This window comes from Cydia fagiglandana, chromosome Z, assembly GCF_963556715.1.
Source record: "Cydia fagiglandana chromosome Z, ilCydFagi1.1, whole genome shotgun sequence".
NCBI lineage: Eukaryota > Metazoa > Arthropoda > Insecta > Lepidoptera > Tortricidae > Cydia > Cydia fagiglandana.
Window position 1 is genome coordinate 35,915,515 of NC_085959.1, and position 20,821 is coordinate 35,936,335.

Genomic DNA, 20,821 nt, shown 5'->3' on the forward strand with positions numbered 1-20,821 from the left:
GCCTGGTCCGGGCCAGAGATTACGGCGCTTATTTTTCTATTGAAACACAACACACATTACTGCAAAGCTCTCTACATACCGCCCACAAAATCATAGGCGTGGAACAAGTTATCGATATGTACTCCCATACAAATCCTCTGCCCATTTCACCCAACTTCGCAAGACCCAAATAGATTCATTAAAAAAATCAAATAGGTTCAGAAATGACATATCTACATACAAAAAATACGGTCGCATTGATCACCTCCTCCTTTTTTGAAGTCGGTTAAAAATGGGGAATCATTTTATTTTAAACTGTCAGGATCCAACACAAGGTATTTTTTAACGTAGTTTGAGACGTATCCTAGATGGAGGCACAACTTCCAAAATAAATTCTTCGTCTTATTATGTCATGTCAGGTTCTCAACTTTTTGCATGACTATATCCATTCAAATTCATTAAGAAAGTCGTTTTTGTGTCATTCAGTAGCGTCTCAATATTACACATAATTTCGAAAGACACAACAAAAGAATAAACTGAAATTACATATGTACAATATCATCAAAGAGTTGCGGAAAGTTTCCAAAATGTTGCAAATGTTCCAGGAAATATCAGGAAAATTTCACAAGAGATAAATAAAATTCCATTCCCATACAAAGCTTCCTAAATTATTTAATGGGGAAATCTCACAATTATGGAAAATTTCCGACTGTACATCAATAATTGAAATAAGTATCTAATGAGCGGTTGCCGCTAGTGTTTTGTTAGAGATTGCACAACCTTCACTACAAGTGCTAATAAATTAAAACATCTTTAAAACATTCGTCCCGGATAAGCAAGGGCAAAGAACTTTTACATAACCGAGTTACGTGCCGGTGAGAGGCAATGTCAGCCATTGTAGCCGTGCTATCATTATGACGAGTAAGCAGATTTCAGTACACAACGGCTTTTGTTTCTAAAAAACACAATAGTGACTATGTAACAAACGCGCGGCGTTCGGATTATCGGCTGGCCGCGTAGCCAAGATGCCAATCGCTAACGCTCCGTAGCGATCGAAACGCAACTGTCACTGTCACACTAATGGGGAAGAGTGATAGAGATACATAATGCTTTTCGTTGTCGAAGCGATAGCGATTGTAACCTTGGCTAGGGGGCCAGGTACGAAACCTGGATCGGTTCGTTTGGCTCTATAAACCTTAGAGCACAATCAAACTTTTAAAACCTGCTACCGATTTATTTATTTTTATATTTCATCTTATGACTGGCACCAATATTTGAGTACGAGAGAGATGTACGAATTGCATGAGCAGATGATGCTGTATGTTCTAATTAGGAGACTGTTTCCAACTTCTACCTTAATCTGAAGGGGGATTTGAACTTTATAATCTTGTTATGTTACGGTTATGGATATGACATTATATATATCTGTCAATATCTGATGAAGAGGTTTCCAGATTCGCATTAGCCACTTAATCGACTTGTTTGTAGTTAAATAATAAAATATAAACAAAATACTAAGAATGAAAACGAATTACTAAGATATAAAAATATACATTTAATAAATAACTATGCTAGTTTGGCATACTTACATACTTTCCGATCTCAGCAGGCGTGTTCCGATTTAAAAAATACATAATTATATCTGAACACGAATCAAAACCAATGATCTATAAACGTAGCAAGACTCTACGAAAGTCTACGTGCGTAGCGGCTACGGAAATTACCCGATTATGTTAAAAAGTTCTCATGCCACCGCGTGTTCACACTCTCAGCCATTGCAGCAACCACAGCAATCTCGTTCGGATCAAGGTTCCACTAACTAATATCTGAAATTGGTCTTTTGTTTCGTCGTACGGTGTAGTTGCGGTGTACTCGTATGTGCCAAAAAGAGGTCAATGAACAGCCTCGACGTTTCTACACATCAAACTACACACCGTAAAGTCATTAATCACATCTACTTGCTCGATTGATTAGGATACTATCCGTTGAGGATTAAAGTTCAAAATGCCATTTAGCCTTTGCCGCTAGAAGGCCTTCTATCTTCTGGTTTGTACTACACGATGCGTACCGTCGGTTGTAGTAGGTCGCTCTTCGGCAGCGATGCAAATTCGACTTAATCACGGGGTGGTATTGACTAATTTTGCTCGATCGAGCCTTGACGGTTGAGGCTTGTTAGGCTGGATAGGATGGTTGGCAGTGACGGTCGAAATGTTATTTTGTTTATCGTTCGCGCGCGTTCTTGACAGCGAAAAAGTGAAAACGGCTGTGGTGGTTGGGTTGTGAAACTAGGCGCGAGCGCCGGGGCCCGCGCGTCACGAGCGCTGCACCGGGTTATATAACATGTGTGCTGCGACCATTCGTAGCATTAGATAGGTACCACACTTAAAGTAGGGTTTCGATACCCGCCTTATTACGATGTTGTACTGGGCTTATACCTAATATTGAGAGTAAATTGAACTAAGCAAGACTAAGTACTGAAAGTACCTACTAATGCCTCAGATAACGGTTCTGATATTCAATTATACATTATTGTATTTAATACTATTCCAATGACTTTGTAAGATGTACATTTTTCGCGCCAGTGACCGCAGTTTTTAAACTCAGTAGAGTACAAGATTTTACATCGTGAGGAAACCTGCAGTCATGCATGCATATTACATTCGCGAAGAAGTTCAAAGGTGTTATGTGAAGTCCCCGACCCACATTGGGCCAACGTGGTGACTACATTGAGAGAAAAATCATCACCAGGAATTAAAAAACAGTTCTGTACTGGGGGAAAAAATGAAGTTTTAGTAATAATTATGGACGTTTCACTATTTCTGTAAAGTTTATTTATTTCTACAAAAGGCTCAGTAATCCCAAATATAATTTCAACAAACAGATAATAGAAATTGCAAGAACTAATAGAAATTACAAAAGTCAATTTGTTCCTATTAGTTAACTCTCCTTGTCCCCGTATTAAGTTTATTTTTGTAATTCTAAGTGTATTTTTGTTGTACTTTTCTCTCAGTGTATAGTCTAAAACCCTCTCATGCTTGAGAGGCCTGTGCCCAGCAGCCCTGCCTGTGGACGTATATATTTAGGCTAAATTATTACGTATATATTTAGGCTAAATTATTTATTATTATTATTTATGATACCTAACTGTTCCGTTTTCAATATATGCTTGGAGCTTGTTACATTAGTTCTTTGTGACAAAGTATATTTACTTATCGAGCGTTTTGAAACACGAAGCCCCAGCTCACAAAAAATAGACGCACGTTTTGTAGAAGCACTAGAGTCTAGACGTTTTCCAGGAACTTGTCCTGATTGCAAAACTAGGCGACTCTGTCGTTCAAACAAAATATTTTCTAAGAAAATATGTTGTTTACTTACTTTTACGATTCTAAGATCATTTATAATTGTAGTTTCAATTCAAAGTAGGTATAGTCTAGTTAATATTTTTTTAAATCTTATTGCAACAGTGTAAGGTGAATAAATGTATACATATTTATGAACTCTACTATACGACTTAATAGTTTTCATTGCCACCACTCAATCTCTCTCAATCTTAAGCGGGTCACACTGACATGGGAATCCTATTAATATTATAGACTTTACAAACCTAATTAACCCTCCAATAGTGATTGCTATTAGGCGAAGGAAAGGTGTGTATCCAAGTCCACTATCCGCATTAGGCTAGCGTGTGCACGGTGTTTCATTAAGGCCCACTTGCACCATCCCACTAACCCGGGGTTAACCGGTTAAACCGTTAACCTAGTGTCAAATTGTACTGGTAACCATGGTGACACTTCAGGTTTAACCTGTTAACCCGGGGTTAGTGAATGGTGCAAGTGGCCCTAAGTGTTTTTAAATCAATAAATCAAACAATTATCAGTAATATCACAAGAAGTCAGTCAATTAAATTACATTTAACATAAAAAATTAAAGTATGTTTCCATACAAACCACGATTTAGTACTGCCCGTTTCGAACTGTAAGATATGTCAGTTAATAAATCTAGAAACGATATGGATTAGATGTGTCACCTTTGACGTTTTTGTTTGAATAACCGTCATATTTGACACTGGCATATCTAATCCATATCGTTTCTAGATCTACATATTAACTGACGTATCTTAAAGTTCGAATCGGGCCGTTAATATCTCAATTAAGTAATGTCCATTGCTTGTTAGTCTACCTACCTGAATGTACTCTCTATATGAACGTAATACACTCATAGTTGCTGGCTTTTGGCAACCTGAGTCGCCTAATTGTTACTCACATCACGGATGCCAATGACATCCAACTATTGTGCATTGTGGCATTCAACGAAAGCCTATTACGCTTTGCGAAAGTATTTTGAATAGGGAAGGGTCCGATCGGCATGTCGACGGCAAAATCGGACGATAGCGATCATTTGTATCGGATCCAGTCTTTTCATGTGTATCTACTAGGATAACTGATTATGTAAATCATTTTGTCGCGTCCAAAGTTAAAACGGCCGTTTTTGTTTTGAGTTCCTAGATCGACGAGACCAGCAACATAAAAACTGGTTTGATGTATTTAAAAGGTACTTAAATACACTGAATTTAAATAATTACGATTATTTAGCTGTGGCGCTAGTGTGCACGTTGAAAGGCTCTTAACATTAATTAGCGACATAAATATTACTCAATTAAATAACTGCAAAGTAAAACTTGCACGGTATTGAATCGAGCAAATTTAAATATAACGTATTAAATGGAGAGTAAGCACTTAAAATGTAAGGTGTAGTGTAATTACAATATAGGTAGGTAGACTCATTATTTGGAATCGCATTGTCAAGCTGTTTACTTGCGTCAGGTCGTTCACCTCGTTATCGTGCAACTCGACGAATTTTCAATTGTCACCAGGCACTGGCCTTTGCGGAAACATCACAATAATATTCAGTTTATCGGTCAGGTGTTTTGCGTTTGCGACGACGTCATAGGTAAGCCCTAACGTGGCTATCAGGCCTAAATCACGTAGCAATTTTCAACTGTTTCGAACCCCAACTGAGCCTAGTTACATCTAAGTGGGTTATAGGTCAGTGTTCGGTTTACCAGCGTACTCCAATAATAACTGGTAAATTTAGATTAGCAAACAAATTACATTTCGAATTTTCATGTAGAACTATAATTTCGAAATACGCACTAAAAATAAAAAGAAGTTGATGATGTAATTAATTACTTATTTCGATTTCGTGCTTTATTTTTCTTGTTGCACATTTATTACAAGTACGAATCTCGTTTTCCTATTAAGGATGGTTGGTAATTGCTTTAGCTAGTGGATTAATTGATTTTATTAAGTTAATGTATAGCTTTTTCTGCGGTGCCTGTGAAAGGAAAGACGAGAAATTATAGCTCGTAATTCTGTACTCTGTAGTTCATTTGTATGCACTTACAAATTGGGTGTTGAGTCTAACTTTATGTCTAGATAAATGAGTTTTGTCAATTTAGTATTTCTAAATCCAAGTACACTTTTTATTTTTCAAAAACTTTACTCATATTATTTCTACTCAAAATCATGAACAAAAAATAGGTATTTTTAGTAGGTATTTAAGTCAGACGATACTAAAGACGCATGTATTTTGAAAAAACAAGTTAAATAAAGTGAACTCATTTCAAGTTGAGATGAACCACATTTTAATGAAATGTTTTAATGTGTTGAGAACACATTAAGACATTTCATGTTTATAGCTATATCTATAGTCAAGCAATATGTTTGTCATAATTAGCCAACCGTGTTGATAGATTGCGAGATTAGCGCTATCCAAAAGGCAGGTCATTCAACGCGAATAGATCAGTCTGCACGGCGGGCCGTGTGAAACCAACAGTCGATATCACACTGTGATCGATATGACCCAATACTGAAATGATAACAAATTTCCCCTTATAACATTGCGAAACTTGTTTACATAGAACTTGTCGTATAATATATTTCTTTCTGTTTATATTAGATAATAACAGTTCATATCGGTTTTCTCACAGACCTTCCCTAATACGTATTTGCTAACACCAACATGACCGCACCACTCGAACATTTTTAAGCAATATAATATAAGTATTAGTTTAAGCATTTCATTTGAATATAAAAGCCAGAACAATAATGTTTTATTCATTACGTATATTTAACAAAAAATAAAAATCCATCTCTGCAGTTTTTGTATGCCTTATTCAGTGGGGCCATATTTCTTGAGAAATTAACAATGTTCATTGAACATGATACACTGCCAGAACGACGGTGCTTCCTGTTTTTCGATACTAAATGGGTTATGCGTCGCTTTCTCCCGTTCCACGGATAGTACATATTGTTGCGTCAATGTTTCGAGTGGCCTGTTTGTATAGGAACATCCGTGCAGGCATAGAAGAGCGTAACTCACCGGCAGCCTAACGAGCCATGCTTCATTTTTAACCAGCGAAGCAGAATAGTTAACCCAGTTACGATGGGCGCACGCTAATTTTACCGCGATACCTGACTGGCGGGACGTAGCGGTCACCGGCCGAAGATGTCAGTCTTATTAATAGTTAATACCATATTTCAATTTCCATTGACCCGTTTTGTCGGAAAAACGTGACGAATGACGCGCAAGCGGCTGCAGCGCGTGTGGGTATCTTTGTACTTATCTACATAGTTCAACAAACCTTTTCACAACTAGGTAGTAGGTACTGCTGCACCGAAATTGATTGAATTTAGGTATCTACTTTGATTCACGCATATCATTTTCAATCATCAAACGCGACTCAAATAACAGTAACGATTAAAATGTCATTGTTCAGATTCATGGATAGGCAACCACAATCGCGGTCGATGCGAATGAACTCAGTTTTAATGTAATCCAACACCGAAGTGTGTCATCGGCCCGCCTAACCTTTCAGACAAAAACCGACGGCCGCTCAACTAGGTTATGTTGTTGTCATGATGTTCAGCTAGCTCGGCCCAGCGTTGAATCAACGCGGCCATTGCGTACGTTCGATCATTAAAATAACAACTTGTATTGATTTTATTGCATTGCGGGTACTTCGAGTTGTAAACAGTACCGACAAGGCCGTATTACGAAAGAGATTCTATCTGCTCATATAATCATATCTTTGGAATATCACCGTTTTAACCGCCACTGGTCCATACATTTTTATGTTTTAGTAAATATAACGTTTTAAGTTAATTAAATGGAACAGAGAAACAAAAGTGGATGTTAATGAAGTTATGAGCATCATCCGGATGGATGGCGTCGGGAGCGGCGCGCGCACTCCGGCGCAGCTGACCTAGTTCCGCGCCCCGGCCACACACGCCGCGCCCGCGCACCGGCATCACCATACGCCAACTGCAAACGACCCATCCTAACACTGAACACTTACCACCAACTTTTTAATACCAAAGAAATCTTTTTCGGCAGTTCAACGACCTCGCTATCGAAATCCGCACTCGCGCGCGTGTGTGCGCGCTCAGATAAAAAAGCGAAACAAAAACTTTTATAGTAACGGTGAATAAGTACCAGAGTGAGATGACTATATTTCGGCGGCGTACTCGTCGAGCGTAAGGTCGACTACGAAAAACACTGACGCAATTTTTACAGCGTACGTAATTGAGGGCTGACGGCGCCGGCGGTGTGTGCGTGCGCGTCGAGAGCGACGCCCGCGTCCGAAACGGAGGCGGAATATTTAGGTGAAAGTGTTTCGAATTTCGACATGACGACATTCGCGCGCAGTCGTTATCGTGACTTTGCCGAATCGAGAGGTTCGGGGAGTGCGAGCTCGGACGACCGGCTACCCTCGCGTTTGCTCCACAGGAAGTGCGCCGACCGAATGCTGAACCCAGTGCTTATTGAAAAACTATGCTGAGAGTTGGTGTGTCCAAAAATTTTCGGAGACGTAAATTAAAAAGGTGATCGGTGTATTCAGAGCTGGTTCGAGGGATGCTCGCGGAGCCCTAGCGCGCAAGCTGGGGCCGGACGAGGCGCGCGCCGCCTCCGCGCACAAGCACCGACTGCACAACATGACTTCTACAATGGGTAAATATTGCATTTTCACACATTATCCTTTGAATTCTGTATTTTATTTTGCGACATTTTTAACGCATATTTGTAAAATGCAATGCGAATTTGTAACATTTTTTAAATATACAATTCAGTACTATAATCTCATATAAAATCTATAGTAAATAAAAGATTGTAACTATAGATTTAAACACGATTTATATAACGATGCAACAAACATAGATGCAGTTCGTAGTTTCGTAGCAAGTGCTACACGCGGTGCTACGAACTCCATGCAGTTCTACCTGTACCCTAGTACGCTTTCATTTAAGTTTCAAACCGAAATTAAAGACGTTAATATGTTATTTATATATGTATATAAATTACGTTTAGCCATATAAAATATACCTGACGGACTATAACACATTAGTCACTTGTTGCATTTCTAAGAACTTGACACAGATTTTAGTTTTTTACATTGCATAAACATTGCGATTTACTCGCCTTGTTATGATGACTTGATGAGTTCAACTGTATCGATTCTACAACAAAAATATTGCAGACATTAATTTTATTACTTTGTACTTCTAAAGTGTTATTAATATGAGTAACATCATTATTATAATAAGTAATGATTAATTTAATAAACAAGATAAATAGATAATCGATATAGTATAAACAAATAAACTCAAAAAATACAATGTAACTTTCGTATCTACCTTTTTCGTTTTCTTTTGTTATTAGGAGTTCAGGTTTTTTTTTACTTTATAGTTATCCCTTGATTAGTTTTTTTTTTGCTTAATTTCTTAAAATGTTGATCAATTATAAAAATCATACAGAGTGCTTCCTGTAACAGGAGCAATATATTAAAGTAAAGGCTGTACTCCTCAAACTGACCAACATTTGTTCAGCAACTTTTAAAAATTATGATGCCTTTAGACTTCCTCTTTTTCATACAAAATAAATATTGCCTTCAATGTATGCTGACATCAGTGTGTTTGACGTTACTTGTCACGCTTTTAACATAGCAAAATTTGCAATTCATTGCGTCTTAGAATAAACTTTAAAGTGTAATAAAAATCAAACCATGAGTATTTTTCAAAAGTTGCTGAACAAATGTTGGTCAGTTTGAGGAGTACAGTCTACAGTTAAATTTATTGCTCCTGTTACAGAAAACACACTGTATATGGACCAAATGGGACAGTAACATTTAAAGATGGGTCGATCTCTAAAATTTACCTATTGCCGTAAAACAGCAAAACACCAATCACTGAGAGGTTTTGGCGCAGGGACGCGAAAGACAAGCTAACTCTCATATCACTTTAGGTAAAAAAGACCCATTTATTTTGATATATATTTATACCACGACAATAAACATTATATTTAGTATCAATCTACATATTACCTATCAGAGATTTATGTTTTCTCTTTTTTGTTCGCAAAAGGTATTCGTATTGTGAGTATCCACAATGGTACTCAAACTCAATTTCATTACTTTTTGCTATACCTGTTATAGGCCTGGGTTCACCCAGTATATTCAAACCATTTTTATGAAATAAAAAGTTTAAAGTGTCATGTTTTTGTGTACAAATGTCCTGTAATGTAATTACTCGGTCTAAAGTGCTAGTCTTATCATCACTTCTGTATCAGTAAAACATGATTTTCGCAATCCCAGGATTGTGCAAAAACAATAAATAGCTCTCTGTTCTAAAACAGATCGGGGCGAACCGTTCTCCATTGCAAAACAAAAGATAGCTCCCCGAGCGGTAACCGTGACATTCCCGAATCGTCTCGTGGATCGTGATCGTGACTGCGTAACCGTTACTATATGACCGACAACACTTTTACTTTCGCTACAATATGGCCACCCCTTTGTCTATGGTCTATGACTCGATGAGGTCGACGACCGTCCGCCATTTTGGCGTTGCCGAAATACGTTTTTTACGCTCACTTTCCAATAGTGAAAGCGAAAAAGGTACTGAATGTCACTGCTTCCTTTCAATGTATTATTGTAGTGGGAGGATACCGGTGTCGGCTGTTGAGTTTAAATAATAATAGGCGTGTTGGCCGGGCCATTAGAAAATACATTGTTCGCCATTTTGAGTACCTAGAGTCGCGGTCATGACTTTATGCTCTAATAGGTATGGCATTCGACCAACAATGCGTGCATTTACCATCAACTGCTGATCTCTTAGTGTAAAGGAATTAATTAACTTATTTTTATGGATTATTTACATATTTTATATTATTAAATCTTTGGATTTGGATCGTTTTGATATCAAAAAGTGACTCTCGACTACTCGAGCAATATGTTTTATTTATGTACAGGACATTTGGTGCTACTTTACCGTACTAGTGCGATAATTAACACATTACGTAACTATGTCGAAAACTTTAAGGGCCATGTGTACTGTAAAACTTTGCACGATACATGTGCGAATAGGTAATTCGCAACTCGTTCGTGTCGATTTAAAAGACTCCCTTCGGTTGTGTATATATTGCCACTCGTTGCGAATATCTTATTTTTGGCACTTGTATCGTAATGATCTATTAAGTACCCTCACTTTATATATATTTGATATAATAATAGTTAAAAAGGATTTTTTTTTCTGTTGATTAAGGATTCTATTTATATATTTTCGTAAGTTTTATAGTTATTACTTTATGAGTCACGCAGTTAAATAGCATTTCCTTAAAATTATAATAATTTATTTTTACACTGACTCGATATGACATTGAAATTTGCAAAATATGTAAACCATCGACATAAATAATCTTATGTCAAGACAAGCCAGTCAAGATCAAAACAAAATTGAGGAAGTGTTTAGATCGGAAGTGCTTAAAAAATGGAACGTTTCAGCGCGTGAATGTGGAAGGGAAATGTCAAGGCGGCGCCGGAGGCCGCACGACCACGGAGCGTGTGTTGGGGCTCTCGAGCCCGCAACATAACGCACTAATATTATTACAAACTTGAGAGGTTCATATCATACACTGTTAGGACCAATCTCACATAAAATAGAGCTTAGACTAACCTACTCATGCATGTATAATGTTTCATTGGAGGCCGCAGATTTAAGATTTGGAGAAATCTGGGATTATTTTGAATGGTATAATGTTTATTTATATGGAATAGTACTGAACTAAACTTTATCTAATCTACTCCATTTCAGACCGGATTTGATGCAGTAACTAAAAACAGTTACATAGTTACAATGGTTGAAATTTAAACTAAAAAATAATAAGTAGTAACCTAATAAACAAAACTAAGTTAGTATATTAGCTTATTTTTCTTACTAGTGTAGCACTTCTGAGTTTTTATGTAGTGTTCCTTACGATAGCAATTAATTTAAAGTCTTAACGAGGCATTGAAAAGATGGCCGCGGGTTAAGCGACCTCGGCGCGACACTGACATTGTCCGGAACCGAATTCACTTCCTACACCGACCGGTATGTGCGATGCAAATCTGTACCCTTGTACGATATCCTAAATGCAAAGAACCAATGTCCAACAAATAATCCGCGATATAAATAAAATCGAAACGTATGGGACCTTCGGAACCATCGATGGCGCAGGTCGGGGTTCAGGCAGACCGAAAAGGAGATGGCGGGATGACTTGGACGCATTTTATCCGGATTGGCGGGATGCAGCCTTTGCTCAGCAGTGGCACTAAACTAGACTAACAAAAAAAAATTGACTTAACCTCTCTGTCATGTCTGCGTCAAACCTATCAAAATCCTAGTGGTATTTAGGCAACAGACTAACAGTCAGTCTCTTGAAGGTTAAATATCACAAATCGCAATGTTATTAATAATCCCCAATACTTTAATACATCAAATAGTTTGTCAAAATTTTAAGCGCATAGCGGAAGCAAACTGGTTCAAAACTTGGCATGTTCTCTGGCCTTTATCAATTACAGTTTTAACAGGTACTTTGGTACTAGATGAAGGTAAAAAACAATAATAAGTTCTACATATTACCTTCGGCGCAGCGGTCGGAAGCTGCACTTCCTGATAGCTGTAAGTCACATTAAAATTTTATTTTGATGATGCAACGCAACGAGTATTTTGTTTAGCCTTGTCACTTGGCGAGTAGAACTTATTTTAAAGTGTTATGATGCGCTCAAGATCATCAGTAACATGTTGAGCTTAAATGTCAGACAAAAAAATACGGTCGTTCGTGATAGTTGCCGGTTAAATTTTGAGATCAAATTTATGATTTATATTGCTAGTATGTAGTATATATTTTTGTAGATTATATATTTTTACTTGTCAAAACGATAATGTAATTAACTATGTAACTTCAAATCCATCCAGGAGAGAAAACTAGTGTGTTCGCGCGAACTGTACATTTTGGACATTTTTCTCTACTGTGGGCAATAGTTAACAGCTTGTGGGCATGTAGGTTATGAGTTTATCATAGTTCTCTAAATAAAAGGAGTACCTTTTCACGTGGATAAGGGTTAAATGAGAAAATTAACCTTTATAGCCCTTAACTTTTGTGTATGTCTACAGAAAAGATGCGAACACAGTTTTCTGTTTGACCCTTATGTGACTTTAGCAAAGTTAGCTCTTCAGAGATACAATCATCGCCATTTTAAAGAACTTACAATATACTTACATGAATGGAGTTTAAGTCTGACTAAAGCGGGATATGCTTGTCCCTATAATGGATTACTTTGACTGCCAAACAATGTTTTGTTACTAGACCACAACTTCCGTTTTAAATAAGTAACCGCTTTATAACCACCAGTCATGATTCACAAGGCTGTAACTTTTATACTGAAAGCTAGCTCAAGCTAGGCTAGATGAGTAAAAACATTATTAATAAGAAACTAGACTACATTATAAAATTTGCAATATATGAATTAAATGTTATGGTTCGAGAATTTCAAAGTTCCATGAGTTACGATTCAGTCAGTAAAAATACTATTATGAGAGGTGCAATTATGCCTCAAAAGAATTACAGGAGCTTGCGAGCCGAATTAGCCGACATAACCTAACCAGCGCTTCAGCTATTAATGTCGGGTGACAAGCAAAAGTCACTAACTAACACCATTGAAATTATTGGACAATAAACCGTGTTACAAGTGTAATAAAGTGCATTGTTACTTTAATTTTTGATAGTACCTAGTTGTCAAAGTTATAAGTTAATATGGTTTAATCAAAACTTTGTAAACATGAAGTGTGCAGCGGCAGCGACCCTGCTCGCGGTAGCCGCTTCCGCACGATCTCGCCTCACGCGTGCGTTTCACCTTCGGGCTTCCTTTGTCCTTTGATCCGTTTCAATATAACAACACCCGAATTCAATCAACGCCGGCCAACATTCAAAACGCTGGTATATCATTGTTGTTAACATATTTGACGACAGCGAAACTACTAAGCTGGTCACAACTGCTCAATATGAAAGCTTGATTAAATATGTGACTTTCTCATACAAACGTACCGTCGTACAAGTATATTGTTTGTTACTAAAAGTAGCTTCTAATTCTGTATTTATGCCAGTAGTGCCTTAAATAAACGTAGAACCTAGTTCCTCCTAATATGACGCATATGCCGCCGGTTCCCACAAACAAACAAACTGACCTACTACCGACACCTGCTAGAGAATCACAACAACAGATTTTTACATTACAAATACTTTTTAGAGTTAGACCAAGATAAGGCTGCAACGATTTTGAGGGCACACGTAGTGCAAGTGTTATTTATACGTCATAATGTCATAGAAGTTTGATGTTTAAAATGACACGGGCTCGGCGTACCTATCAAATTCGTTGCAGACTTATCTTGGTTTAACTCAAGTATCGATATCCAATCACGCGAAAGCGGTTGAACGAAGAAAGGCACACAGACTAATGGTGTTTATGAATATAAACATTTGTCAAATTTAGCATAATATAATATGAAATATCTGGGAGATCGAGCTTTGCTCGGAAAACGTATAGAAATTCTAAAAAAAGCGTTTTCCAGAGATAGGACCTAGCTAGATCGATTTTTCGCCCCGAAAACCCCCATATAGCAAATTTCATCGAAATTGTTAGAGCCGTTTCCAAGATCCCCGAAATATATATACAAGAATTGCTCGTATAATATGAGATTCATTATCCCATAAATTATCAAGTAACGGGTAAAATGAGAGGAGATGAAGAGTAAAACGCAGACGTAGCGGCGAACAGTTACTAGCATTCATTAATAAATAAATAAATAATACTAAATAACATAGCAAGTACAATAAAACAAATGTAAGTACTTACACCGTTGAGAGTCCGGCTAAGACGGGGCCGTTGATATAAAAGTTTGTGCAATCAACCTAAAAATAACCGTGGACTTGGATCAAATAAACTATTGCGAAAATGTTGTCTGCTGGCGCTTGCGAATTGTTTGTTGCTTGTCGACTCCATTATCAAGGTCTTTGACATTCCGCTCGTTTTTTTTGGTACCTGCGTTTGTGTAATTGTGAATTGATCATTAGAGTGTGGCTCACTGAAACAAAACCAAAAAAATAAATTTGCTACAATATTACACCGAATAGAGTCCGTCTAATTTAACTTTGCATTGACTTGCATAGAACAAAGTGAACTATAGTCAATATAAAGATGTTTTCATAGAAATTTGACATTGCTACAATTTGTCATTGCAAATACCACGCAGAGTTAGCTTGGTCCAACTCTACAAACATATTGAGGTGTAGCATTGTCACCTACTTCTTACAGCTTTAATGGGTCTCACTCTTTCGATATTTTACAGTCAAAAGCGCAGTGACGTTGTTATTACTTAACTAACAAATGACGTCTCTCAACTAACATCTAAAAATAATGCATTGCGAATTATTTTCTGATTTCGACGTCAAGATGAGTCATATCATACATACCGGAAATTGCTTTTATAATAGAAAAATCGGATGACGTTGGCACTGAATGTATTTCTTATCAATTGGCCATAAACCACGTGCTCGTAAATTTACTACGTTATGACATACTACAACAGTATACGGTAGCTGAAATGAATGGTTCGTTCATCATTAAGGTTAGGCATGGTCAACAAATGAGAAACTTTTGTCGCCTATTGTATATCTTGATAAGGCATTTTACGTCGATAATAACTAACGTACCTATCACGTTTATTGCAATTGTGTGCGTAAATCATGAGTAAGAGTGCATTGGCTGCGCGGGCTATAAATAAAATACTTAATGACGTATTTCCACCCCGTTAAGTCACCAAAGATGGTCATATTATTTTTAGGGCGGTCGAATATTAAATGAAGCTTTATTTTATGTTTCAATAATACATATAAATATAACATGGAGCTTATTAATTCGTAAAAAGTACCACGGAATGTAAAATTAGTAAAAATTTCATAGAACGCAATCGGTGTTTACCCATTTGTTTGACAATCTGCCGTATTCAAACTTCAAGATATTCACCAGAGACAACACGTACTAGATCCATTCTAGATACGTTATAGTTTAGATATCAACTAGTTTTCTTTAGCAGTGCAATTCGGGCAACCAATGTCAGTTTTAAGTTAGATAGAGTAAGAAATCTATTAGATTTGAATTGGATCTCTAAGTCATATCCTGCGGAAATCATTCAAGAGTATCTCCAGAATCGTGAAAATGTCAAATTTGTCAGGTTAGATCTTAACACATTCACTGTCCCCGACGCACATGTGCGTTCACCGTCATACAAGTATGTTCCTAGGCCACGTCCCCTGGCAGTGAATGAGTTAAACATATCGTTATCGTATCTTGGTGATGTCTAAAAGATTTCTAATAGATATCTATTTCAAAATCCGAATCGGGCCCAATGTATCAAAACAAAAAAAAATTAAAATATAGACTAGATCACGTCAGGCAGCATGAGTGAACGTCCTAACGCGAAAACATTTTTATTTCTGAGTTAAATGACCTGTGTCGGTAAATAAGTGCTTTATTTATAGATCAGCTGTAAAATCGCTCGAAAATAGTCAAGGCTGTGAATCTTTCGTTTTTTACCTCTGTACCTATACCTATATTATAGACTCTATTTTAGAAAATAAAACTTTCATTATTTTGTATAGATAAAGTAAATTCGTTGTTGTTTTTCTCGTTACTTAGTTAAATCAATTCGCTATTCATAAATTGTTTACATTAGCAAATGAATTTATATTATTTTATAGTTTATATAATGAGTTTATTTTCTCCATTTGAAACCTAATATAACCCTTGTACATATTATTCAGTGTCTAAGTACTTCAATATTTAGCTAACCCTGCCTAATAGTTGCGAACTAGGTTCCCAACCCTTTAAGAGCCGCTTGATGAAGTTATTTTGTGACAGTAAGGCGTTTCGAGCCCCCTTACCATAGTGCTACGTCCCGATATCACCCCGATTCAGAACTAATCTAGCCTAAGTTTAGGGTTAGCCAGTGAACTCAGATCGGATCGGTATCGGTCATTATCACGTAAACTCTCGGCCAAGTGACGCACACGCGGCTACTGATCGCGTGTTATCCAATTCGATACCTATTTATAATCATACGTACGCAACAGGTAACCGATTAACGGACGACTAACTTACGTTGAATTTTCGCGTTATAATTATGACGTTCGTGACTTAACACAGACTAGACGTTATGTAGACGGGGCCAATATTACTTTTTGAGGATGTTGAATCTGAATTTGCGAGGCAAACTACTTCTGTTTTTTTAGAGTGTGCTTAAGTTTTGATTTGATCTGTAATTACTTTGGGCCTTAATGAATAAAATTAAATAATCGTTAATTCATTACAATGCTCAGTATTATATATGCATGTAAATAGATCATTTCTTTAATTCCGGACGTATCGGAAAAGGGTTTACCAAATGCAACGATGTTCCCGAAACAATCTTAATTTATAACTAAAGCCATTTTGTTTAGTTTATAAATAGTGCTAAGTATATAAAATGTCATTTTATCCACGCAACAACACAATACTCTGCAAATTCCTCGCGTTATCAAAGTCATAAAAATTGGCGACGTCAGACGCGTAACAGTAAACGATCTTGAATAAAATATGGGGTCCGGCTTGTTCGGGCTGTAGTCCGACTGAAGCATTGTGAGGAAAGGCTGACTGTCAAGTGTCAACATCAAATGTCACGGGTTTAATACATACATTCTCAATTGGTTCGGTACCGAAATGATGCCCGATGTATACCCGAAAGTGTCGGGACCCTTTTACATTAGCAGATTTATCCCAAATCCGAATCGTCGTAAGTAGTTCCAATGGCGGTCACTCACAGAAAATATATCTGCGGTCTAATTGCCATAACTACGTTGCAAATTAATGAAAAATTTTTGGCAATTTCACCCAACCGCAGAAATATTTTCTAAAAATGATAGGTAATTGAGAAGTTTTGTACTTTGCTGCCTTAAACTGACGTCGTCAAAACTTTTCTATAGAAACAGAAATAATAGTTTTGTCGGTTTTATTTATGTCTGTGTTTTTTTTTTACAAGATGCCTCCCACTGTAATGAAATCAGGTTAATTTGTGTATTTCGGCGAGTATTGGTTTGTTGACATTGAAACTAACGTTGATCTTCTGACTTGTCTACAGGAATAATGACACTCAGCCGCGGCCCGTGTGACCTTGACAACATGAGTCTCTTCCAAGACCTAAAACTAAAGAGGCGGAAAGTTGACTCCCGATGTAGTAGCGATGGTAAGTAATAATTATAATCGTAGTACTTATATTTAGACAGTTATTAATGTTATTATTCCCTCGTAGTAATTTAATTGGCTGATGATTAAATCATTAAGTATTCTATTAGTTAATACATCCAGTATTCGTTTCTATTCACATTTGTGTTTGTTTACATTTCTAACGGATTAAGGAAGAGAGCACTTTCTTAGATGAGTTTGGACGCATGCATAGCCGTATATTACTAATTAATAAGTATGTTGGACAGTCATAATTTCCGGTCCGGAGATGCGTTTTTTTTTTACTAAAGAGTAACACGGGAACACGTAGTAAAAATCGTATTGGAGCAATATACATTGTTTGTGCCTGAGACTACACGAGATACTCGCGCCGAAGGTTTAAAAGTCGAAGCGAACTAAGGTCAACTATTGTTATTCCACGAGAGCCGTGTAACGCCCGACGCGACACCCGATCAGAAAAGGCAACGTACCTTGGCATCTGTGGGCACAATACGCCGTTTTGTGTAAGGGTTAAGCACATCAAAACTCAGCTCACGGACAGCGATCACTTTCGACTTCGTTCTACGTGTAATTTCATTGTCATTCTAAGTGGCTCTTACACTACACACAATTTAAATTAAATAATAGCCGAAAATTTTAACTGTCTAATTTTTATTCTAACCTAATATTAATTGAAAAATAAATGATATATTAATTTTAGCAACTGCACAGTTATCGTCAAAAGAAACCGACATCCAACTCCAAATGTTGCTACGAATGCAAATGACATTGCATAATCCGATAGCTATTCGTAAACAGATTAGTTTGATAATAATCGTCATCGTCTAACGAAAGTTAAATAATTCACGGCATAAGACCGTGAGAGACCACGGACCGGTTTCAGAGAAATTACTTTCACTCCGTTGAAAAATATCATAAAGGAGTTCCGGTTCGGCCGCGCCTTCCCCCACTAAATACAAAATTAGAGTCGGCAATGAACAATACCGGTTGGAAATATTGTTCTGTGGAATAAGAAAATGTAATTGTTGACCGGGACTTTTGAGATACTTACGTGACGTATAAGTTCTACCTTCTACTGTTCCAACCTAACGTAATAAATATTTTGGTATATAACATCCTTATAAGGAATACATTCTGGAAATTATTTGGCAGAACTTTGACTTTGGTTACTTACATATTTAAATTCAAAATAATTTAAGGTATTTTAGTTCTTTCACTAATAAATATTATGTTCTCCAACCGTTAAATAGCGAGACTCACTGAGATTTACTGATACAAAAAATATTGTAATAACATAAAAGACATAAAACATTAAAATCATCCAATAGTAATTATGATGTAAGACGGCGTGAACTCGCAGTGATAAAGAAAGTTTACGTAAAAGAGGTGAAAGCATTAAAACGGTGCCGGTGCCGTAATTATTGCCATTGTGCTCTCATGAATAAGACATGAGTGAAAGATGTAAGCTGTCATACGACGTAACGTTTCCCCGGGGCTTTGCTCTACCACTTATGAATCGTTTTAAGAATCGGGCGAGTACGAGTATGAGTGGGAGATGCCTCAGGTGTTTTACCCGGTACTTTTCTTGTGGGTCTCGCTGCGCATATAAATATTCGTTGATCCAGTAGTAGGAATTGGTCATGATCCACACGCCTAGATAACCGTGTTGGTTTACATTAACGTGCGTGCACATTTTAATCGTACGGGGCTACGTGGCACGGTGACGTGGGGTGACGCGAAGTGACGCAGGAGTGGCAGGACGCGTCATGCCACGCCCGTTGCACTTGCACTTGCATAATGCTGATAAGAAACTTGTGTGTACAATATGAGTAGGTAAATAAAAATATTGAGGAGAAAAATAAAAAAACATTGCCCGCAAATTTATCAAGAAGCAGTTACAATTATTACCTATCTCTCCCCTTCTCTCCGTGGTACTAACCCCATTTAAACCACTTTGGAAGATATCAAGGATGAATATGCCTCGACTTATTTTAGATTCTTAACTATTTATGTGCCAATTTCATCCAAATCCGTCCAGCCTTAATAAACATTCAAACATCTAAACGGAAGTATTATATATACAATCAAAAAGTATTATATGAGGGTGCATGAACTGTAGACGGCAGCACAGAAACCCCCTATTCATTGACGCGAAGGATTACCTATATCAAGTTTCCATTTTTAGATTTTATCCACTATATGGCAGACCCTACTATGCAAAATAGAGTCAGCTTGAAATGTAGGAGGCAGCACATGCTTAGAAGCGTGAATTATTTTCGCTTTCGATTCAGGTCACGAGATGACAGACCTTCCAACACGCCCGGAAAATTATGCACATTATCTAAAGATATGCCAAGTTTGACGTCTAAATAATTAATAGATACATGTACTATAATTTCATTAAGTATAAGTAATATAAGCAATATATGCATATTAAGTTCAAGACTTAAAGCAGTCTGATTCATTTGCTTTGAAACTGAACGAAAACTTTTATGTAAACATACCGAATATAAATATTAAGCTACTTAGAATACGTTAAATAAACAACGTAGTACGCTCACTCGGCTCGTAGTGACCTAATTCCGCTTAACATTCAAGGACTTTTACGCGATAAGCGTATTATGTTCCATTCAAGAATGGTGGCGTTACTGTCCGGAGATTCGAAATGTCATCGAAACGCAGATTACATTTATGAGTTCGCAAGTATGATTTGCATAGCAAATTAAATTCTTCAGATCGCTATATAGTAGGCGTAGAATTACGAGTATACACATATATTAACTACTTGTTGCTGTTATCGTAACGCTTAAGGTTAGTAATAAATCAGAGATGTAAAACCATTGTTATTATAACCAGAGCACTTATTTAATAATCACCGACATTGATAGATTTTTTAGTGAACGATCACTGCAAATTGTACTTACTGCCGTGTTCGAACTACAAGATATTTACAAGAGACGACACGTACTAGATCCATTCCAGTTACGTTATAGTTTAGATATCAACTAGTTCTCTTTTGCAGCGCAATTCGGGCAACCAATGTCACTTTTACGTTAGATATCTATTAGATGTAAATTGGATCTCTAAGTCATATCCTGTGGAAATCGTTCAAGAGTATCTCCAGAATCGCGCTAATGTCAAATTTGACTCGTTAGATATTAAACATATCGTTATCGTATTTTGGTGATGTCTACA

At 37.0% G+C, this 20,821-nt stretch overlaps 1 protein-coding gene across 6 annotated transcripts in view; it reads left to right on the forward strand.

Moving 5' to 3' along the window:
* The window catches only part of LOC134678629 (hormone receptor 4), a 163,314-nt gene that overhangs the window by 125,123 nt on the left and 17,370 nt on the right, over window positions 1-20,821 (forward strand). For 3 of the 6 annotated variants that reach the window (XM_063537274.1, XM_063537268.1, XM_063537269.1), the window contains one exon: window positions 17,523-17,627. In XM_063537274.1, coding sequence (XP_063393344.1) covers window positions 17,528-17,627 — 100 coding nt within the window. In that variant the 5' untranslated portion in view covers window positions 17,523-17,527. Of the gene's footprint in view, window positions 1-7,571; window positions 7,990-17,522; window positions 17,628-20,821 lie in introns of those variants that run through there. The other 3 variants (XM_063537270.1, XM_063537273.1, XM_063537272.1) reach the window with 2 other exon arrangements.